Genomic DNA, 24063 nt, shown 5'->3' with positions numbered 1-24063 from the left:
CTTCTTATTGTCACCGCCGGGTCTTGAGAACTGCCCCTTCTCATCGTAAGCCCCATCTCCAGGTGGCAGTTCTGTCCAAACCCCGCCCCGTTTCAACGGAAGCCCCGCCCTCTGTCAATAGAAGCCCCGCCTTCCTGAGGGCCGTCTCGATTCTAGCCCCAAATCTCACGACCTGTCAACCGTCACCCCGCCTCTTGCCTCTAGTCCTTACTCCACCACTAGTGGCAGCTCTGCCCCCTGACACCAAAAGTTCATTCAACCTCACTTCGAACCTCTGTGCAAAACGGTCCCACCCTCTGCTCCCTCTGCTCCCGGAAAGCCCACCTTTCCCCCACAGGAGTCACTCTTCTGGAGGGCTTTCTTTGCAAGCCGTGGTCCTCGAATCCGGACAGCTTCAGTGTGAACCATCCCCGCAGAGGGGGCCATCTGAGGGCCTAGGCTTTGGGGAAAACTGGATGTCATCATCGTCCCTCCCCACCTCTCTTCCCTCAACTCCCACATCATTTTTAAAATGAAGAAAAGTATAAACCAAAGCAAAGAGAAACGACTCACCCTTCAAGCTACTGTACACAGATTCACGGACCAGGACGTGAGAACTCTGGTGACTTGGTGTTCATCCCCCTCCCCTACCCCAGTCGTGGACCCTCTGTGCTTTGACAGTAGTGCTCCACTGAACTGCATTAATCCTAAAATACGCAGTTGATTAAAGTGAAAGCCTGGTTGTTGAAATCAATGCACAGCTTCTTTTCATTTGTATGTTTCATCTCAGAATACTAGGTGGAAGCAGAAGCAAGCAAAGCATAATGATTTCATAAACAGAGGTTCTCAGTTCTGCCATACTCAACGCCCTGTATTTACAACAAAAATCTAACATCATTTTACTCTCTTGGAATTAAATTCATAGCTAATGTAAACTACGCAAATAATTTCAAGAAACCAATATTCTAATAATATAAAGGTGAAAAAAGAGAAAGTTTATACTGTACTTCAAAATGCTATACTAATGTCAGCAAAAATTATAAAATGTTTTTCACTATGTAAATAAATACTGGGCACCAATATGAGAACTACAGGACACAAACTGCCGCCACAAAATTTCAATACGCCCCCTAGGGGGCAGTACTGTGCCCCCTGTAGCCTTCTCGTATTTATCTCTGAGGAAAGGAAATGCTTCAGATACAGAAATTCAATCTTTTGTTCATGCATTTAACAAGGTTTTTGAGCCCCAACGTATGCCAGGCAATGGGGGAGATGCAAAGCTGAGTCAGGCAATAGTTTTGTCTTCAAGGAGATTACAGTCTAGCAACCAAGCAAAAAACATGAACATAAAAACATCAAGTAAGGTGTAAGGTGAGCTCAAGGAGAGATACATAAAGAGACCACTTTAAGGGTATGGACGGATGAATATAAATCACATCTCTGTCTCTCTCCCTTCCCTCTCTCTCCCTCATCCTCCTTCCCTCTCCCTCTTCCTTTCTTTCTCCTTCCCTTGCTTTTTTTCTTCCTTTCTTTTCTCCCCCCTCCTTTTTCTTCTTTAGCACCAGTTTATATAGTCACCTCCTTCTCTCCATAAGCTGTCTGCCTGAGTCACTGCCCAATGCCAGCAGCCTACAGTCCTCCTAATTTAGGGCCATGCCCACAGGGCAATTCTGTCCAGGAAAACAATTTTAATAGCACAGTGCTGAGAACAGTGTCCTTAGCTGAATTGCTGCCAATTATTTGGAATCCTTGTACAAAGCAAGACTGTTACCACTCATAAAAACTGGTTGCAGACCTAAGCAATATGAATATATGTTTAGCATAGCAGATTGTGCCAGCCCACATAAATCTGTTTAGAGACCATGCTCACAGAGTAACTTGTTTTTATTAAAATAAACTCATTTGTAAAAATTGTAAATATGACTGATTTCAACAGCTGTGTGGCTCCAGAAGTAAGTTTTTAACCACGGATTGGCACATTTAAAAGAGACTAGATTTTTTTATGCATATGTTTTACAGTTTGTCATACACAGATTGGTGTGGCAAAATTTCAGTACTGTTAGAGATGAGAAGTTGTCCAGCAGGTTTCAAAAAACACAGCATTTCTGCTATTCAGAGCCTCTTCCACCTTTGGAACAGTGAAAAAAAGTATTTGTAGGAAATGAAGAGTTTTGAATCAAAAGTTCTAAGCACTGGTGCAATCTGAAGAGGAATAGGCTTCCAACAGCATTTTTTTGTAGTAGTTTCCTTGTCACTTTTCCCCCCTTTTCTACTCTTGGTGAAAAAGTATTCTAAAAAACATGATACCATGAAACAGATCAGCTGAAAAGACATCAGACTAAAACCCTTTAAACTTTTAACTATGTAGTTCAGTGAACTTGACAATTTAGCACTAGTGAAACACTCCTGCAATTCTAATGTTCCTTCAGAAGGTGAACGAAAATGTTCCTGTTAAAGCTAGCTCAGACTGAACAAACTTCAAAGTCAACTTAAGGTCATTTCCTATTCCTCTTAATGCTAGGTTTGTGAAAACAATAATGTTATTGATAATAACAGTAAAAACAAGTTAATATTGTTGGTAATGCCCTCCCCACTCCACTCCTTTTTTTCTGTATCTAGCATAAGACCACATCTAGGACTATAGGAACAGGAAAAACTGATTTCTCAGTATTTATTCAAGGAGTAACATGTTGATACACTTTTTTTAAATATCAGAGTATCATCTGGATTGCTTCATTCACTGTCCTGTACTCTATTTCCACCAAAAAGTTGGTGGCTATGTCTACACTATGTCTGCAAAAAAGGTGCCAGTGTATCTTTTTTGACCTAAAATCTTAGGATGCAAAACAGCCTAGGGGAACACCCAACTAGAAAGCAATAATAGAGTAAGAAAATGCAATGGCTTCGTTGTGTTTGAAATGCTTGGCAGAGGAGTCTAAGCAGCAGTCCTAAAACGTAAAGGTGCATGAAATTATTGGGGAATTTTATTTAAAATGTAGATTCTCAGACCCAGCTCCCTCCCAGGAGTCTAATTCAGGAGGTCTGGGATGAGGTGGTGAAATCTGCATTTGACAAACAGCTGGTGACTGTTGTGTAAGTGATCTATGTAGAATTGACTCTGAGAAATACTGATCTAGAAAAAAAGCTAATAATTGGGGGACAACGTAATGCATTCTTGTAGAACTAAAGGTTTCAAGCTATAAAAATTCAGTATCTCTAAGGAGAGATAGACATTCCTAAAACTGTCAGTTGCTTGGACGTCAACACTGAAAGAGAAATTCTACTTTTGGACCCATTGCAGACTTCCATCTTCCAGGAAACTCTGGGTACTTTAGACGTATGATCTCATTTGACCTTCCTGGTGTCTCTGTGAGGTCGTCACAGTTAACAAAATGAGCAAACCAAGGTTTGAAGTGGTTAACCTGCTCAGTTGCTCAGTAACCTGCAAGGTTTTGAACCCACCCTGACCAATCCTAACACCGAATGAAGATGCTACATAGGCTGCTTCTCAGAAGGAAAGTTTTGCATTAGCCAGGGCACAGTGCGCACAGGATTTGAGAACACTCGCTGGTGTTGGAGTCAGATGGTCTTCTGTTCACGTCCCAGATCCTCTGCATGTACAGTTGTTGCTGCCTAACAAATCCACCAAAACTTACTGGCTTCAAAGTCTAAGCAATTATTTAGCTTGGAAGCCTGTGGGTCGGCCCGGTGGTTCTGCTGATCTGGGTCAGGTTTGGCTGATCTTGGCTGGACTCGCTCACGCCTGCGTTCAGCAGGTGGGTTGTCTGGGGGCTGCCTGGTCCAGGATGGTCTCATTCACATACCTGGCAGTTGGCCGTTAGTGGATCACCCAGGACTGGCTCATCTAGGATGGTCTCACTCACACCTCCAGTGGTTGGCTGGCTATTGATCACAGGGGTGACTGGGCCCCATGTGTTCTCATCTGCCAGGAGAATAGCCTGGACTCCTTCACATGCACAGGGTTCTAAGAAATCAAGAGGCAGCATTTAAGACCTCTTCAGCCTAGCCTCGGAACCGACATACTACCATTTCTGCCACTTTGTACTGACCAAAGCAAGTCGCGGGGCCAGCTCAGATTCCACCCCTTGATGGGAGCAGCTGCAAAGCCACACTTTAAAGGATGAAGATACAGGAAGGGCAAACAGTCATGGCCATTTTTGTAACTCATTTACCACAGTAACTTTAATTAAAGGCAGGTTTCTTAGCCTCTGTTTTTACGCATTTGTAAAATGAAGGTAATATTACAATTGTTGTGCCCCATGTCAAAGGGTTGATAGTTCATCTAAAGGGTCTGGTTTATCTTAATTTCTCAGATGATGCTGATGCTACCCTCTAGGGTCTTTCCAACCGGAAAGTCTTATGTAGCTGCGTGAAGAGAGATTAAGCTGCTTTTGTCTGGTGGTCCCTCAGGGTAGGACTTTGTCCCTGATTTTCTCACTCTTGATTTCATGATGTTCCAGTTAACCCTCTCTCGTTGGGGTATTAGAAACCCACTCACGCTAGCTCAGTTAAAGAAGCCAAAGCTACTGTTTGTCCCTGCATGTCCAGCCCTCCCGTGACTCTCCTTTTCTATATATTTTTTTTTCTTTTAAGGAGGGCGCAGCTCAACAGTGGCCCATTGTGGGGACAGAGTCCCAGAGAGCAGTTTCCAGGCTCTTGGCCTCACGTGGAAAGGTAATGGTTCAGGTAGTAGCTCAGGTAGTAGATGGTCATCAGCTGTAACTAGTTGGCCATCAGCTGTTACCATTTGCCACTAATATAACTGCTGTGGCTAAGCTAGCAAGCGTGGATTGCAGATGGTGGATTGCAGATTGCAAAGAGGCGGGGATTGCAGTTAGCAAGGGAGGTTGGTTGGCAGAGAAGCGAATGGCAGGTTGCGGATCCTGTGGCTCCTGCTTCCTGTGTCTCCTGCTTCCAATCCAGCCACCAGTGAGACTATAGTGATATGACTCCTCTATCTATGGCTCCATGGGTGTTCCTTTTTGGCCTCGTCATATCCTGTGTTCTTATGTGGGGAGCGGGACCAGAGACCTCCCATGACACCCTGCATGAGACCCATGCAGGGATCTAACCAGCAACCTTGGTGTTCGTAGCACCACGCTCTAACCAACTGAGCTAACCGGCCACCCCCCATTGACTTTCCTTTTAAGACTCCTCTGGAACACGGCCCAACTGAGGGACCACAGCCCAGGAGTTCACTCTGACTGTTGAACTGTTCATTAGAACTAAATGACCTGGTTCTCAGAGTCCCGATTCCAAAATCGAAAGAGAATCAGATTGGTTCAGCACATCTTTTCTTAAAAGGTCAGCTTAGTCCAATCTGCCATGGCAGGAGGGGTGGGCAGTCTTGGGGTTGAGAAGAGCAGCTTTATGTGGGCGGCAGAGGCTGTGAGCAAGGGCAGCTCCTTCTGAAGATGGCTGGGAGCCAGCAGATACAATGATTCACTTTTCCTGGACACGGCAGCCTTCTCTAATATTTTAAATTACCTTCCCATCAAATAGTCAAATACTTAACATCAAGGACCTTATACAAATCCATCTCCTCTCTGAGCACCTCTTAATAAAGTGGAGGTAGGATGGCTATTTCTCCCATCCACTCACCAAAAACCTACCACATGCTGTGGCACAGGCATATTAGTTTGCTAGGGCTGCTGTGCAAAAGGACCACAGACTGGGTGGCTTAAGTAACAGAAATTTATTTTTCTCCCAGTTTCAGAGGCTTGTAAGTCCAAGATCAAGGTGTAGGCAGGGGTGGTTCCTTCTGAGGGCTGTAAGAGGAGGATCTGTTCCCGGTCTCTCTCCTCGACTTGTAGACGCCCATCTTCTCCCATGGGTCTTGTGTTCCCATTCCTCTTTCATACATGATTAGGAGCCATCCAAATGCCTTTGTATTAACTAAATTACCTCTGTAAAGACACTGTCTCCAAATACAATCACATCCTGAGGGGCTGGGGTTAGGACTTCCAACATCTGAATTCTGAGGGAGACACAATTCAGCCTGCGATCACACAAAAACACTCATCACTATAAACAATGTAAATGGTACCTGAGCCTATTCTTTCCGTTGCAAATTCACTGGGCTTATCTATAGTTGTTCTGCTTATCTGATTGTCCTTCTGTCCCTGAGAGCAACCAGTGACTCTCTGTGTCTGTCATTTATCAATAAGCCTTTTTTTAAAGCTCCAAGTCTGTGAAAAAGTGGTCATATTGTGTGCTTTTGGAAGGTTTTTTTAAAAAAATAAAATTGTGAAGGCATTATTTTAAATGATATATAATCAAATATTTTGTTTATACATTGTCTAAGGCAATGGTTCTCAATCTGACGACTGAGCAAAAGAACCACTTTGGTGCTTTTAACAAACATCTGTGTCCTAGCCCCACCTCCAACGTTTCTGATGATTTGCTTCAGGGTGGGATACAGGCACTATTTTTTTTTTTTTTTTAATTTTCCCAAATGATTCTAAAATGTAGTCAGTGTTGAAAACCACTGGCCTCAGATAAAGGACAGGGGAGGCGAACAACTCTTAGTAAGCACCTCTACCTACCAGGCCCTGAGGTAAGGGTTTAGCTGGATAATTGAACTTTCAAAACAACCCTATGAGTGTTAGCATTACATCCTCCATTTTGTAGACAAGGAAACTGAGGCTCAAGAAGACTGCCTTGCTCAAGTCCCCCAAGTTGTGGAGGCAAAGGTTCGGGGGCCTGGATAAAGCTGGAGGTTGGTTAGACCTTTTCCATTGTTTGTAGAAGGAATCAGCACGGAGACACATCAATTTCTGGCCACTTTTAAAAAACCAGATCTCATTCTTGGCTTCACACTGATTGGTCTTTCAGAGGCTTAACAATCATCAAGTGAAGATATGATCTGTTTGTCAAAACAGGCTACGTAGGCTGTGCTACTGTAACCAACCCAAATACCCTCAGCTTAATATGCATGTAATGATTCCTCAGGCATCAAGTTTTCTTGCAGCTCTCAGTCTTTCGGAGGCAACGCTCTACTAAATGGTGATTCAGGGATCCAGGCTGCTTCCTCTTTTTGGCTATGTTATTTGAATACATGTCTTCTAGGTTGCCAGGGCAGGGGAGAGGTTTTTCTACCACCTATTAAATGCTTCGGTTTAGAAATGATGCGTGGCACTTCTGCTTAGAGCTCTTTGATCAGCGCTAGTCACAGGAAATGTGGGGGAGCACAGGGACATTTTGGTGAGTAGTAAATGTCTCTGCCATGTTACCTTAACAAAAGGCATCCTTTTCGGAGAACACATGGAACATTGAAACCCATATTGACGCCACAGGCCCTCCTTTTCCACCATTTAGTGAGGCTTCGGTCCATCTTTCTGTGACTTGGATGACAAAGAAAGTACAGAGAAACCTAAATTCTTTACTGAGGTATGAGGCAATTTAGGTGTGCTGACATGTAATTTTACTGTATTATACATTCCTTGGAGGACAGGGACCATATCTCATTCTTATTTGTATCTTTCTTAATGCCTTGGTCCTCAGTAATATTATGTACATGTATACATAAATCCAGCAAATATTAATTGGACAAGACTGAATTAGTTCTTGCCCTCATAACTGCAATTAAAATAGTCTACTAATAACATACTAGTGTTGTGTCTCATTTTAATTATGAATTTTCAAATTGAAAATACAGATCAATTGGCGTGGACTTCTCATTAATTTATCAATTTGTAATCTACCTCCTGTTTACAAATTTCTTTTCCCGCCTGTCTCACAGCTGGATGAGAGGCACGCAGATCGCTGCCAGCAAGGCAATATAATGCTATGTTTATGTTACGCGTGTACGCAAACATTAGACACCTCCTTTCTGATCATGCAAATAAATCTTCAGACTTTTGACAACTTTTTTGAAAAATATTTGCGAAAGACAGCTGAGGGACACTATAAAAAAATTAAGAAATACATAATTTTTCAGTTTATATACATGGGGATATTTTTTCTGATCCTTTTGGCCCTTAGTTCAGCTTTCATAATTAAAATAATTACAGCTTAAAAGCAACTTTTAAATTTTTATAAAATATTTTCATCGCCAAAGGAATATAATCACTTTGTAGAAATTAAAAAAAAGAGAGAGATAAGAATCCATTCATGGTTCTCCCTTCCTAACCATTATTAGCATTTTGATATATTTCCAGATCAGCTATTTTTAAATGAAAGAAAACATGCTTAGTAGTCTCTGTTTCTTCTCCTGCAGTTATTTGGTATAAGAATATTAGAAAACTGTCATTTTGGATAGACGTTTTCATTTAGCTAGTATTTTAGTGACCATATTTCATGCAACAGCTGTGAGCTGAAGGTCCAGAAGAAACCAGGGAATTCATTTGCTTGATGGTGGTAATTTACATTTTCTCCCTAATGGGGTGGGGAAGGAGACTTCAGAAAAATTTAAGGAAGAAACAGAAAAGAGACATACGCTGTGGTCTTATATATAAAACATGTAAACTGAATGAAGAAAATAATTATACAACATAAGATTGGGGTAACTTATTTTTCTTCCTAAATAATTAAAGCAAAAGCTTGTGTCTTTAAGACCCTGCTTTTCCTAAATATTCACCAGTTAATAGCTATAATTAGGATTCATCACACGTAATCAGTTTCCAAATTATTTCATGAATACATTATCTATTGCAATGAGTCCCCCTCTCCCCCCACCATCTTGAAGCCAGTTGAAGTTTCATAATGGTCCTTTAAACACATTCTTGTAGCTCACAATGTCTGCATGTCCTGGGTACCCATGTTTGCCACTCTGTGATGCATTAAATGTTTTAGTCCCTGTATCTTTTGAATGTTTCAATCATTTTGATTCGGCATGTGCTCTGAAGGTAGTAGTATTCCAAGAGCCTCTCACTGCATGTTAAATGCTGTTCTCTGACTCCCAGCCAGAGCTTGGATGTTGGCAGGGTTGATTGCTCAAATGTAATGATTTCATTTCCAACCTTTGCATACTAAAATTTCATAGCCTAAACATGAAGCTTCCAGACTGTCCCTCTTAAAAACAGAATAAAGACATAATTTAACACTGCTACAAAATAAAGACAATCTTTGAAACTGGAAGAAATGTGAAAATAGGCTGTCACAATAAAATTAATGCTGGTTTGTGAGGTTCAATAATAGCTGAGACCTAAAAAAATTTATAGTTATCATTGGGGCATTTCATATTTTTCTACTTTTACGTTATAAAGTGAGAATCCTGGGTCCTCCCTAAAAGCAGAGTCTGAGTAAAGGATGTGAGAGTAAGGGGCTATTTGGGAGGTGACGCCAAGAAGTACAAGCAGGGAGCACAGTGAGACACGGAAGGAAGGGAGCTGATACAGAACGCAGTTCCCGGCAGGTGTTGCTCTGAGACCTCAGGCTCAACCCTAGTGGAGAACTTAGAGAAAAAAATTCAGAACACACCTCTGAGTTGTCCCACCCGAGGGGCAAGGGAGCTGGGGTATCATTCACCGACTCCCATCTATGTCTGGTTGGCAGCTATTCCTGGGATGTTAACCTCCCTTCACATCCAGCATGGGCTATCAGAAAACCCTCAGGTGGGTCACAGATGTTTGCAGGAGGTTGCCGATAGCATATATTGGAATGTTGAATGCCAAGAGCATATGAGTAGGGCACCTGTAGTGTCTGTTCAGGGGAGTTAACCGAACACATGGGTTTCGATCACACAAAATTAGTGGACTCCTGCTTCTGCCACTTATGTGTGAAACTGAGTAAATTACCTCATCTATCAATGCCTCAGTTTCTTTATTTGTAGATGAATACAAGAACCTACCTCCTAGGGTGTTTGTAAGTATTAAATAAGATACTGTGTATAAACTGCACACAAGGTACTGAACACAAGGTGAGAGAGTTCACCACATATATCAAAGAACTGGCTCAAATGCACATTAGAAACTGTGTCAGTAAATTGTGGCTTTGCTAACCTTGATGACAGACAACTCTCAGGGTGGCTGCTGGTTCACACTTTTTCCCCCCCCTTCTTCCATCTTCCCTCCCCCCGGCCCCCCACTACGGTTCAAGCCGTGGTTTCTCAATGTAGTTGTGTAGGGCTCGAGCTGCCCGCTGCTCATGCTGCCCACCACTCACGCCAGCACACGGTAGAGCCGTTGTTCACAATTTTAGCTGTAGAGGGCGCAGCTCACTGGCTCATGTGGGAATAGAACCGGTGATCTCGGCGTTAGGAGCTTCACGTCCAACCACCTCAGGCCAGGTTCACACTTTCTTATAACGGGGTTTCCTATAGCAATGTCTAAATTATATGACCTTGGCTTCTGGCCATAGCTAGAGGGCACATCATAACCAATCCAACTCTTTGTTAGGGGGAACTTTGAAATCTAAAACAGAATCACTGAACCTGGGTATCTTTATTGAGTCACATTAGTAGCAACTACTTTTAGCACTGCTGCAAGGGCTTGGAGCAGCCCAGATTCTCTCAACTGACTCTTGGTTTTCTGACCATCCATGCGGTAACTTACATCCTTCCAAAAACATGCCTTTTTTGCTAAAGTTACCCAGAGAAAATTTCTGTTGCTTACAAGTAAAAGAATCTTAACCAATAAAACTCATCTGTTCTTACTCCAACTTTTTAACTGACTGATGGTTGCTCTGTCATCCCTATATATTTTTATATATAATAAATGAAATTTATTTAATGTATTTTGTATATACTTTATTTTATATATTCAAATATATTTATGTATAAATACATTTCTTGGTATTTTGTGCTTGTTTCCAAAGCTAGTGAAAAACAAAACAAATGAAAAACCCCACGAACTCCCAGTCTTTCTAGCCATTTTACTACGTAAAGCTTTTAATTAGACGGGTTTCAACCCCATGGGCCTCCCTGTTGTTAACTTCATTATTGTCCTGATCTGGTCATTAATCTTCTGCTCTCCTTATCCCTTACCCAGTCATTAAGCCAACTGATATTTATTTGCCATCAACTATGGACCTATTATGTTGAGTGTTGAATCTACAATCATAGAACAAAACAGTTACTGACCTTAGAAAGTCTATGGTCTTGTGGTGAGACAAACATTAAATCAACATTTTAACATACACAGCTACAAATTATGAAGTGTCATGTAAGAATACTGGGGATTAAATGAGATTAAAATAGGAAACCTATTTTAGTAGGTTTAATTTAAAAAACAGATTTAATGGGGGGGGGGGGTCAGGAAAACTTCCCTAAGATGGTAATGTTTATGCTGAGAAATGAAGGAGTTAGACATGCATGGGTGGAAGGAAGAGCATTCTAAACAAAGGAAATAGCAGGTAAAAGCCCAGAGGCAGGAAGAAAAGAACTGGGAAAAGGCTAAGGGTGGCTGGAGTATTGTGGCCAGGGGGATGGGGAGATGAAGCTGAGAGGAGCCGTAATAAGGATCTGAAATGGGAAGCATTAATGAGCATGAGCAAATGCAAATGACGGTATAAGATGTGAGTTCCTTAAGAGAATATTTTGGCTACTAGGTGGAGAAGGGACGGCACGGGCAAGAGTAGAAAGCAAGACCAATTGGGAGGCTCTTGTGGCAGTACAGGCACGTGACGACAGTGGGTTGGGGAAGCTAGTGAACCAAATGGAGAGAACTGAGAGGCATTTAATCTTTCTAATCAGGACTTGGTGATGACTTGGAAGCTGAGGGAGAGGGAAGCTTTAGGTTTCTGGCTTCAGCATTTGGATGGATGGTAGTGGCAGTCACTGATAAGAGGAACTCTGGAAGAGCTGCAGGTTTCAGGGAAAGATCAAAATGTGTTGGTCTGGGGGGGCCAGTTAGCTCAGTTGGTTAGAGCGTGGTGCTGATAACACCAAGGTTGTTGGTTCGATCCCCACATGCGCCAATGTGAGCTGTGCCCTCCTTAAAAAACAAAAACAAACAAACAAGTAGTTTAGAAAAGTGATATGTCCTAGAAACATAAATCTGGGAGTAATTAATATATACAGGTAGTATTTAAAGACTTGAGAGAAGGGAGTAACACCTGGAGAAAAAGCAGAGTAAGAAGAGAGCCCAAGATCAAGCGCTGAGGAGCATGAAGATTAATGATAGAAGAAAGAGGCTATCAAAGAGGGGAAAGAAAAAGAGCAACCCTGGAATCTGGAGGGAAAACCATATACTCATATGGTTGTGTCCCAATAAGCAGGGAAAAAAAATGCTTTGAGAAAGGCATGTGCTCTATGGCGTGGAATGGTGAGTGGTCGAGTATGAAAAAGACTAAGTGCACATGTGATTCAGCAAAACGGTCGTCCCTGGTCCTCAGCAATAGTAGTTTGGAGTCATTTTGCAACCAGTTATGTCCTCTTCTAATCACGGCCTTCTCCCTGACCAAAAACCAAAACCCCAACAAAGCCAAAACCATCCTCCTTCCTTTTGCTTTGAAACTTGTCGCACTCCTACTCCAGGGTAATTCCCCTTCTTAGAAAATCAACTCAGAACCTTTTTCATCTTCTTCCTCATCTTATTCTGGTATGACAATCTCCTTCCCCCTCCTCTTCCGAGAAAGACTCACAGAAAGGGGAGAGTTGTTCTATCTCACCATCGTTACTTACAATTATAACTTCTTCAGTTCTGAAGGCCAGAAGTCCAAAACCAGCATCACTAGGCCAAAATCAAAGTGTTGGCAGGGCTGTAGCCTCTGGAGGAACTAGGGGAAAATCTGTTCCGTGCTTCTTTCAGCTCCTGTGGCTGTCTACATCTCCTTGGCTTGTTGGCTGCACAATGCCGTTCTGACTTGGTCACATTGCTTTCTCTTCTAAAATCTCATTCTGCCTCACTTTCATAGGATACAGGATTGTATTTAGGACCCACACAAATAATCCAGGATATTCCCCTATCTCAAGTACCTTAATTTAGTTACATCTGAAGGACCCTCTCCTTTTTTTGTTTTGCCACAGAAGGAAACAGTCAGATTCCAGGGATTAGGATGAAGATATTTTTCCAATGGCCACTTTTCAGCCCACCACAAAGGTTATGTGCAAAGTATGGACTATAAAGTACTTTTTCTGCCTCCCCAGCATCCCACTGTTACCTGAAAATCAAAATGTTTCTAATTGTATTCAACTCATCCCTGAAGTTGGCAACTTTTCTCTATTACTGTCAATATCCTCACCAATAACCTCAGTACTACAGTCCATACTTAGAGGGATCTCTGAGAGAACCAGTTAAAAACCAAAAAGCAAATGGGGAATATAACTCCCGATTACTTAAGAGTTGGTTGTGGATAGCGATCTTCCAAAGTACAAGCATAGTACAGAAAGGGAGAGGAAGAGTAATTTTATGAGGGAGAAATCCCAGAAACACTGCTTCTGCCAGGTGATCAAGGTCAATCAAGTCATAAATCACATACGTAATATTGATATGATCACTTTACTTCTGTGATCTTCCTCCCCAAATCCCAGTCATGAGAAAAAGACTAATTCCAATAGAGGGGCATCTTCCAAAATACTTGATTAGTAGTCCTCAAAACTGTTAAGTCATTAAAACATCCACATCCATTACTTGACTTTTTTCTGTTGAGATTTAATAGCCCTTTGTGATAGTATCTGTAGAAAAAGCATGAAGGTTTTAAATTCAGTCGTATTTACCTAATTTTACTTTTGTTGTTAGTGTTTTTGGTACCATATTTAAGAAATAATTACCAAATTCAATGTCATAAAGATTTACCCTTGTTTTCTTCTAAGAATTTTACAGTTTTAGCTCTTAAATTTAAGTCTTTGATCGATTTTGTGTTAAATTTTGTATATGGTGTGAGGTAGAGGTCCAACCTCATTCTTTCACATGTAGATATCCAGTTTTCTCAGCACCATTAGTTGAAGAGACTATTTTTTCCCTCATTGAACGGTCTTGGGACCACTGTCAAAAAATCAGTGGATATACAGATTTATTTCTAGACTCTCAATTCTATTTCATTGGTCTGTATGTCTATCCTTCATGGCAGTACCAGTTTTATCAGTGTAGATTTGTGTAAGTTTTGGAATATGGAAGCGTGAGTTTTCCAACTTTCTCTTCTTTTTCAAGATTGTTTCAGCTATTCAAGGTTCCTTGCAATTCCATTATGAATTCAGGAGTGACTTTCTCATTTTTGAAAAAAAAGCCATTGAGATTTTAATAGGTATCTCACTGAATTTATAGATTGCTTTGGGGAATATTGCTATTTTAACATTGTCTTCCAATCCATGAATAAGGATGTCTTTCTATTTGTTTAGGTTTTAATTTCTTTCAGCAACATTTTGTACTTATCAGTGTACAAGTCTTGCACCTCCTTGGTTAAATTTATTCCTAGGTGTTTTATTGTCTTAGATGCTATTATAAATAGAACTGCTTTCTTAATTTCCTTTTTGTATTGTTTATTGCTAGTGTATAGAAATACAACTGATTTTTATGTGTTGATCTATATTGCAACTTTGCTGAATTTGTTTATTAGTTTTAACAGATTTTTTGTGATTCTTTAGGATTTTCTACATAAGATTATGTCACCTGTGAATAGTTTTACTTCTTCCTTTCCAATCGGGATGCATCTAATTTCTTTTTCTTGCCTAATTACTATAGATTGACTGCACTTTTAAACAAAAATGAGAAAGAAACACTCCAGGCTTACTATTTCAGCGTAGTTTTGAAAATCTACATAGGAATGTAGACATATTACTTCCCATATCTATAGACAGCATGTCATGAAAAGGACAGGAAGCACATTAGTCTTTGTAGCTAAAAAACATACCATATAAACAATCCAGTGTCAACAGCATTATAAATTATAAACAGTAATAAAACAAATTTTTGCACTGAATTATCTTTAGGGTATTTTAAAATACTGAAGAAATAGAAACAAATTTGAGAAGCAATTTTCACCTTTAAAATGTATTACAGAAACTATACATACAAAATGAAATCCTAGTTATAAAAGATGCATTTGGTATAAGTATAATAAACTTCAACAAAATGAGTATACATATGTGTATGTGTGAACCCAGGAATATACACATACTTAAATGTTTTCCGTGACTGGCACTGCTTTATGTATTGCATAAGATAGTATCTACTAAGGTATCTGAATTACTGGTTTTTGGAAGGCTTTAAATACAATGTGCAGATAAACCCACAAAAGGCAGTTCAACTTTGAAACTGTATTAGAATCCAGAATCTCTCATATGAGATCTTTATCTCCTATTCCTTTTGAAAGATTCCAACAGAAGCTGTTTTACAAACATATTAGAAAGTATCCTTAAAAAACAACAACAACAACAACAAAAAACAAAAAACAAAATGCATGGCAGTGAATGGTTTTATTGCTTTAAGAAAAAAGAAATGTATTTTTGGTATCATTCATACAAAATTTATAATACTTATATAATTGTATATAAAAGGTATCTATAGAATATAACCTAAACACAAATTTAGAAGGATATAAACAGTTTTCAAATATAAAAACTTTGTGCTATTAAAAAGCTGTTTAACACAGTAGTTATTAACACATTTGTTGTGTGTAGAATCATAAAAGTTAACTAAAAATACTTGTTAACCCAAGTTAGAATTAGAAAAATGTTTACCTAAAAAGCATTAATTTTGAAATTCAAGTACAGAATGGTCAAGGGTCCTCCAGCAAATCATGACTTGAACACTGGCTTTTAAGTGACCAGGCAGGGGAATCTAAAGGCAGGTGGGAGATGGGCACTGAAGAAAACAAAGACAACAAAAAGGATGGCAAAGAAACATGGTTAAGTTTCTAGTCTGATACAATGAACTATTCACAGCAAGGATAAAAGTGCTTAAAACAAAAAGTGTCAATGTCACTAACTACTCTTAAGAGCCATAAAACATTAGTTATCAAATTAACTTTTTTATTAAGAGTTGGCCACACTTCAACTACTGATGTGTCATAGCATTGTTACTACAGTGCCTTGTTCAAATCCCCAGTATTTATCAGTTATCTCTGTAATTTATTTTACACGTGTACATAAATACCAAAAAACTTTAAATATTTTTATTTACTATTTTAATCTCATCCTTAAAGATGCAGGATTTCATCTTGCATCACTTATGTAGATAAGACAAAGGTGAATTAAATAGAAACGGAATATAAAGAATATATGATACCATGATATCATGATCTGGAACAACTGAAGTTTTCTACCTCTCGCTCCATTTTCTAGATAAAGGGGTAGAAAGAAAAAATATTAAGTTTCAATATGGAAAAAGCTAAAGAAACATTACTGTATTGCTATTTTTTCCCCAGTAAATACCCTTAAAGATTTATTACCTATGTATACGTCTCATAGTGAAAACAGAAACTTAGTTCAGTATTTAAGACTATCATATAAACTGATATCACTGATGGGACTTCACTGTTTAAATCCCTTTGAAATGAGTCTAAGATGTGTTCATCTTACGTTAAATTCAAATAGTTATAATGAAGGCACTGGTATGCGGATAATTATAATAATAAATAAATGCAGATATTAACATTTTATATTTTGTAGGTACTAGTATTACATATGTTATACTCTGTAGGACTACACAGTATACTTCAGTAGGTAATACTGAATACTATATATTACTAGTAAGTATATAACAGGTGCCAGTAATATTTATATTGTACTATGTATCATCCAATATCTATTTTTTTAATTTTTCCCAATATCTATTTTTAAAAGTACTCTAATGCCCATTGTAAAGCAAGATTAAAACAAACAGGTCTATCTTAAGTCTACATTAAAAGGAGCTACATATCTTCATTAATATACATACACACAAAATAAAGATTCTTCATTGTTTACTGATATTATAGTTCCACTGTTTACTAAAGAAACATAAACTAGTGGCTCAATTTAAAAAAGTGTGGAATTCAATTGTACCATAATCCATAATGCACATCTTAAACAATGGTTTTAAAAAAATTTTATAATATCAGTTAATTTCTTATATAGATTAGTTTACCTGAATAAGCATTGTTTTGTCATAGTCTCTGCGATGCTGATAAATACACTGGCTAATTACAGCATACAAATTTTCCAACTGAAAAACATTGTACTGTTGACTCTTTTTAACAACAGTCTTCAACAGATTCTAAAAGAAAACATGAGTGTTTACATAAGTGAGAGATAAATTCTCTAAGATATTTTAATTTAGAAGATTTGGGGACTTTTTAGCACATAAACCAGAGAGAGGGCAGACCAAACCATTTGTTGAGACATGGCAGGCTCTCATAGCGGCCCTAGCATCTTGCTGTAGTCAACTTTCTTACCATTCTGGTCTCTGCCCTGGGTAACTCCCAACCTAAAAACTATAGCTGAGGAGGTTGCCGATTTCAATTCTAGCCATAAGTTTCTATCGACAAAGAAATAATCTCAAACTAGATTAATAGGGAAAAAAAGCAACATTTTAACAGAGTATTTTATGGCACTGTAAGTACATCACAACTAACTCCGTTATGTGAAACAAAAAAAGTACATAAATGGTGAACTACCTCACCACTTCATGGTCCTTTTTCTTATGAAAAGGATTTTCAATCTGCTCAGTATTTTTTCTCATGACTGAAACGGACTCACTGAATTTCTATGATTCTTCAAGTCTGGCCCTACTAGGATATACCATTACCTCATAGTTAACAAAACATGCCATTATGGCTAAATAAAAACTAACTAAAATAGTTATAGGTAATGGTCATAAAAATAATGTATGAGATCCATGATGTAGACAAGTCTTGCAACTACATCAAGACACTAGCCACCTCCAACCACCGTTTTTATGAAAGTTACTCTATACCAAGCTTCTCCTTTCATAAAAGATCATTATTCATTGCACGCCAATTGATAAGATGCACTATTACAGTCTTTTGGTGGGTTATGCTACTAATCTGTGCAATGAAAGCATTACAATTTCAATTTACATACTTTTAATCGCTCATGGTCCACAACAAGTGAGGGTGTAGGCTGAGAAAGAATAGCCATAGCCTTTTCAACACTAATGAGCTGCTGTTGCTCTACTTGGGAACATCTCGCTCGAGTCATTCGCAGAACACACATTTCTAGAATGAATAATTAATGTTATTATTTGATTTACAGATATTATAATGCCTAAAATAAATATTAGGCAGATTAAATAGCAGGACATATTTACTAAGACACAAATACCAATTCTGGCTTATTGACCTTGCTGTAATATTCAGATGCTGCCACTAAACATACTCAAAAATTAAGGACATTTGAGAAGTATTTCTCAAATTGAGTATTTCAGGGAATCCTCAACAGGTTAGACTGTCTTCTACTTAGGCATAAGACCCATAGAATTTAAGAGCGGGAAGGGACCTCAATAACTAGGAGTTGCAAACAGTCATCCACAGACCAAATCTGGCCTATCGTTACAAATAGTTTTATTAGCACACAACCGTACCCATCTTACATATACGTGTCAGTGTGGCTTTCCAGCCGGGTTGAGTAGTTGTGACAGAAACTGGATGGCTAAATATTTAGTATCTGGCCCTTTACAGAAAAAGTTTGCCTATCCCTGATCTAGAACAATCCACTCACTGACAGATGAGAAAAAGGGGGACAAGAGATGAAGAGACTTCTCTAAGGTCAACACACCCGATTGTTGTAAGAGCCTGGACAAGAGTCTCCTGATATGTAAACAAGGACCTGTACCACTAAGCAGTGCGCTGTGCCACGAAATAACGATAAAGGAAAAGTAAAACAACTCTGAACCCAAACAAAGCATAAATTATATAGTCAGAGGATTAACATTTAAAATACCCACACTGGAAAGGCTATATCCTAGTCCATTCTGCTATGATTGCTCAAACACATTGAAACTCATTTCAAAGAAGTCTTTGAAGATTTACCTATAGCATATAAGCCACTAAAGAAAACCAGTGTCATTAACTTAGTCAATACCTGTTTTAGATCAAAATCAATTTTTAACCCTGTTACCATTCTTTTTGCTTTGTAAGACTAAATAAATAATGCCTGCCTTTTCCAAAGACCAAACAAATTTACTGCCAAAGGTCCAAGAAGATCCAGATGGAAGACAACTCTAAATGAAAAAACTTTGGAAGCAGCAGTATCATTAGAACATAAATAATCTTGGACTTATCCTACAATATGGATAAAGGAATGCTAGGGGTGAGTAACATTTGTTCTACATCACTCAGCAAGAATCACAGGAAACTGCCCGTCTTGCTTAAAAATGAGAAAGTATCCTGCCAGCTTTTCAAAACTGTAGAGCCAAGCACTTTGTTACATACTTTACATGAATTATTTTATTAATTCCTCAAAATATCTCATTACCCTACAACTAACCGTCCCAATTTTGCAGATGAGAAAACTGAGGCTGGTAGGTCAAGAAACTTACCCAAGGTCACAAGCTACTAAGTAGTGGACTAGGGGCTCAAATCTGATCGGACTGATGCCATAGTGTTTTTAACAACAGTGATTTACTAGCTCAAGTTATTAAGAAAATGCCATCTTTCCTAATTGACACCAGCAATATTAAAGACCAGGAAAAAGGAATAATTTGAGATGGTAATTAGTCACTTAAGAACTTTAATTAAAACATCTTTTAAAATTAGGAAGTTTAATTGAGAAAGGCTTACCTTTTGCTTCATCAGAAACATCCATTATCTGAGAGCTTAAAGCATCTCCATTGCAAGCAATCTTATCTTTCCTCAATTCTGTACACGCTGTAGTCTTCTTACATTCCTCGAGTTCATTCTCAATATTGGAAATATTTGAATTATTACTTCCCAATTCTATTTTGCCTTCAGAGGCATTCTGCTGTTTCTCATTTTCTTCCATTGAAGACTCCCCTGTGTTTCCGGTTTCATTGTGGTCTACACTTGTATCGTGATTTTCCTCTATATCTATCTCAATTTTGTCATCTGTGGTATTCTGGCTATCATCTTTTGTCTGTGAAATCTTCCTTCGTTTTGTTATGGTGCCTAAGTGCCACCTTGACTTTCTGCGGATTTTTCTCTTCAATTGAGCTTCAGAGAATTTAAAGAAACAGGAAAAAAGAACATTCAACAATTTTCTAAAGCCCAAGTAAGTGGGGGAAAAAATAATTCCTGAGCTATAAGAGGATAGTGAGTTTGAGAAACCACAGTAGTTATGAATAGATGGAATATAGAAACAAAAATACAGTGCTATAAGAAAGTAGAGAAGTGGGCAATGACCTGTCATTCTGAGTTTGAATTTAACCTTGAATAATTTTTTAAAAATCTTGTATAATTTTAAGTAAGGCAACGTATGATCTGTCTGATGTGCACATTACAAAGAACACTGTGGCAGTAGGATGAGGAATGAAATAGAGAAAGGGCAAGATTAAAAATGGCCCACACTTACTAAGTGCCTACCATATTAACGGGGACTCTTCTAAGTCCTTTACATGTACTAACTCCCTAAAATTTCACTTGAACCTGATCAGGTTTGTTACCACTGTGAACGTCACTTTACAAATGAAGAAACTAAGGTATGCCAAGATTAAACATTCTTCCTAGACTAGACACAGTATAACCAAACCGTAATATTATGTTTGGGAGATTTATCCATACTGTTAATATGTAGTTGAAGTTTAATCATTCCCACTGCTGCACAATAACCCACATTTTTTCATTCTACTGATGATGGGCATTTGGGTTGGTTGCTCCCAGTGTTGGGTTATTATGAATATTTGTTCTATGAACATTCTTGTATGTGTCTTTGATGAACATAATGTATGCAATCCTGCTGGGTATATAACTAGGAGTGGATTGCTTTAAGGGAGTCATCTTTCATGTCCTCAATTTTCATATATATATGAAAATGCATTTTCATATATATATCTATTTTTCAATTTTTTCATATATATATGTTTCAATTTTCATATATATATATTTGCTTAAAGTTGATTTGACTGAGACCATTCTGGTGGTTCCCAGCTGACTCTTCCCATTTTTATAAAAGTAGGGCGTACTCTATCTATCTCAGATCAATTACCCCAGGAGGGACAAACCTACAGTACAGTAAGGAAAGGTTCCAACCCAAGCAAAACACACACACACACACACACACACACACACAAAATTTCTGTTTAAAAGCACTGGATGTCTAATAAGGCATTGAGGAATTACGACACCAGATCTGGTAAAACAAATGAATAACTAAGAAGAGAGGCTAAGAGGCTTAGAGGCAGAGAGTTTGACATTCATGGGCTTAAAGAACAAAAAATGGAACTCAGAGCCTGCCAAGAGAGGGAGGTCTTGGGAAAACCCTCAGGCTTTGGGTTGGTACCCTGTGAAACTATACTCTAAGAATAAGGAAGACCAGGATTTATAAGAAATGAAAATCAGTTTCAAATTAAGTCAACCCACAATTAGATGAAAGTGAACTGGAATTGCAAGTGGTGTAGCATTACAAATCTGGATTTATTTCAAGAATGCAAAGTTGCCTTAATATTAACAAAATCAATGTAATTCTCTACATCAATATAAAGGAAACTGAGGAAGAAAGTAAATGGCATTAGAAGAGAGTAAAGGTTACAATTTCATAAGTAAAAATCACTCAAGCAAACTTACCAGGAGTGCTGCAAGCCACAGGAGTATTGGGCATCTTGAGCTTTTCATTCTGCTCTGGATCTGATCTTTTATCGGCAGCAGGAGTGGAATTTTGCTTTGGCATCACGTGGTAATAAGATGGAGCGTATTTGGAGGAGCTACAACCTTATAAATAGACATGTCAGACATCAAATCAAATGTCCAGATTTAAAAATTACCTGAAGGATTAATTAGAAGGACTCACATTACAGAAAAAGAAGCATCTTTTTCTGATGCCAAATAATTTTCCTACCTCTCTTCTTTCTAGATTCCTGAATTTCTTCACAAAGCTGTTCAAAGTCTTCATCAAGTTCTTCTTTAATTATTGCATAGGCAGTATCTCTTAAAGCACAGGCTCTGTGCCTAATACGACGATCTGAGAAATGAATACAGGATTTTAAATTTTCTCTTTTTAATAATTTACCAAAAATAAACTAAACATTTTGGGCTAAGACTTTAGCCATTACAATTCCTTTGTTAGTTTTACCACAATAGTAAAAGTTACTAAAACAGTGTTATTCTGTTTTTGGTGCTAATCTAATTTTCTGGACATCTGATTTAAGACGGTAGACTAATACCAAACAATTTTATTGCTATGTCCTATCCAGATCCCTTTGAAATATCAGATAAAAATATGACTCAAGCAATAGCAAGACTAAACAGCATAATGACAACAAAAACAGAAAGGAAGGCTATTAGTGTCATTAGTTAACCAGAATGTAAAAGGGATTTTGGAAGAGACAGAGAGAATGCTACTGCATGGACAGAGAAATCAAACAAAGACAGTGAAAGAGCAATCCAACACAGGAAACACTGCAAAAAAATCCTAAACTGAGTCCAAGTACTGTAGACTGAAATATGCTGAGGGAGAAGGAGGCTAGTAAGTGAATATAAGATTGACTAAATGGCTGGGTGAGTCCCTGTCATAGGGCAGCAGGCTGCAATATTCACACCCAAGTTGTTTTTGACAGCAATAGCTACAATATCAGAAGGGATATTGGAGGGGGCTTCTAACATGTTATCTGGGCCTAAAGAAAAGCAGCGCAAGCAAAGTCAAAGCTCTGGTTTCCGAAGTGCAGTAGCCTTAGAATCACCTAGGAACTTGTCAGAAATGCAAATTCTCAGGCCCTACTATACGTCTACAGAATCAGAAACCCTGGAGATGAAGCCCAGCAGTCTGTATCTGTTAACAAGTCCTTTAAGAGATTCTAATGCTTGCTAAAATTTGACCACCACTGGTCCAAAATAATTTTAGGCTGTCACCTGGACAGAAAAAGCAGCAGGCAATTGCAATGAAACAGAAAAGGTCCTCTGCCTCTAGGGTAAATGCTTCCTTCTTTCTAAAATTAAGGGGTATTCCCAGCTTGGAAGCCTGTTTCCCACTGCTTACCTCCAGAAATATGAACTACAGGGAAAAGCCTAGGGAAGGTGGGACAGAAGACTAGGAGGGCGAGACAGTGAGCTTTTTAACTGCTGAAGAGACTCAGTAGGTCCCTATGCTAATCAATCTAATTTATAAGAACTACCGATAAGAACAGCAAGCTAATGTGCTGGTGGAGAGTTTATGCAGGAAACGGATGATTAAAAATACATATTATCCACTGAAAGTGTTAAGGACACTACATCCATAAAAATAAGAATAGGAAACTAGAAAAAAGAAGCACCTGAAAAAAATAATATTTTTGGAAATGAACAAGTTTATACGAAATATGTAGGTATTTGAATACGTCATTATATATAAACAAATCTATAATTCAAAAAAATCCTGTACTTTATAAATTTTATTTATTAAAAGACTGGGTGAGGGTGGAATGGGTATATACATAGAAAAGGTCTGGAAAGACACTCCCAAACTTAGTGTCTACCTTTCAAAAAAGGAAATGGGGGACGTTGTTTTCAAAATATTATTATTAGCAAGGATTACACTGCATTACTTTTATAATAAAAATTGTAATGGTCTTAACCAAGAAAATCCTTTCAAACCTATTTTAGTGCAGAGAGTATTTATTTTTCCACTCTGAGAAAGAGCACTGATATACAAAGGAAACAAGCTAAGTTGTTATGCAATGTGGTGTCTCACTACAGGACATATTGTGTAGTAAACACAAGGATTTTGGAGTGAAAGAAACCTACATTCAGATTATGCTTTTGCCACTCCTGGCAGTATGACCTTGAGGAGCTTTTTCTAAACTTGTAATGGAAATGAGGAGGAGTTGTTGTGAGGCTTACATGGCGCGGTGGACGTAAAATGTTTATACTACAGCACCTGACAGAAACCAACCCTCACGAAGGGTCAGCAACCCCGAAGAAAACCCACGAATGCTCACCGCCAGGATCTCTATCTGGATTGTATTCTAAAGCATTGCTGCAGATTAGATCAATATCACTCAAGTAGTCTTTCACAGTCAGGTACTTGTGGAGATCAATTTTACTGATTACCGATGAAAGGTCCATTGGTTGCTTTATTACAGTGGCATAATCAGGAAC

At 38.6% G+C, this 24063-nt stretch overlaps 1 protein-coding gene, 1 long non-coding RNA gene and 1 other non-coding gene across 4 annotated transcripts in view; 1 reads left to right on the top strand and 2 right to left on the bottom strand.

Annotated features, from left to right (window-relative positions):
- LOC141567832 (uncharacterized) overlaps nucleotides 1-23910 on the top strand; it is a 24271-nt gene extending 361 nt beyond the window's left edge. The window contains exons 2-3 of the long non-coding RNA XR_012490694.1: nucleotides 18989-19129; nucleotides 23741-23910. This is a non-coding gene — a long non-coding RNA (uncharacterized LOC141567832). The remainder of the gene's footprint in view (nucleotides 1-18988; nucleotides 19130-23740) is intronic.
- Nucleotides 5052-5125, bottom strand: TRNAR-ACG (transfer RNA arginine (anticodon ACG)). Its single transcript has one exon. It is a non-coding gene; the product is annotated as a tRNA-Arg (tRNA).
- ATAD2 (ATPase family AAA domain containing 2) overlaps nucleotides 15281-24063 on the bottom strand; it is a 51428-nt gene continuing 42645 nt past the window's right edge. Inside the window, exons 22-29 of one of the 2 annotated variants that reach the window (XM_019719294.2) lie at nucleotides 23904-24063; nucleotides 21830-21952; nucleotides 21559-21702; nucleotides 19600-19989; nucleotides 17903-18036; nucleotides 16947-17075; nucleotides 16107-16158; nucleotides 15281-15683 (exon numbers count right to left, since the gene is read on the bottom strand). In XM_019719294.2, coding sequence (XP_019574853.2) covers nucleotides 16114-16158; nucleotides 16947-17075; nucleotides 17903-18036; nucleotides 19600-19989; nucleotides 21559-21702; nucleotides 21830-21952; nucleotides 23904-24063 — 1125 coding nt within the window. In that variant the 3' untranslated portion in view covers nucleotides 15281-15683; nucleotides 16107-16113. Of the gene's footprint in view, nucleotides 15684-16106; nucleotides 16159-16946; nucleotides 17076-17902; nucleotides 18037-19599; nucleotides 19990-21558; nucleotides 21703-21829; nucleotides 21953-23903 lie in introns of those variants that run through there. The other variant, XR_012490692.1, reaches the window with a different exon arrangement.

The sequence above is a fragment of the Rhinolophus sinicus genome, linkage group LG12 (assembly GCF_036562045.2).
Source record: "Rhinolophus sinicus isolate RSC01 linkage group LG12, ASM3656204v1, whole genome shotgun sequence".
Classification (NCBI taxonomy): domain Eukaryota; kingdom Metazoa; phylum Chordata; class Mammalia; order Chiroptera; family Rhinolophidae; genus Rhinolophus; species Rhinolophus sinicus.
This window is presented reverse-complemented; position numbering and strand designations above follow the sequence as displayed.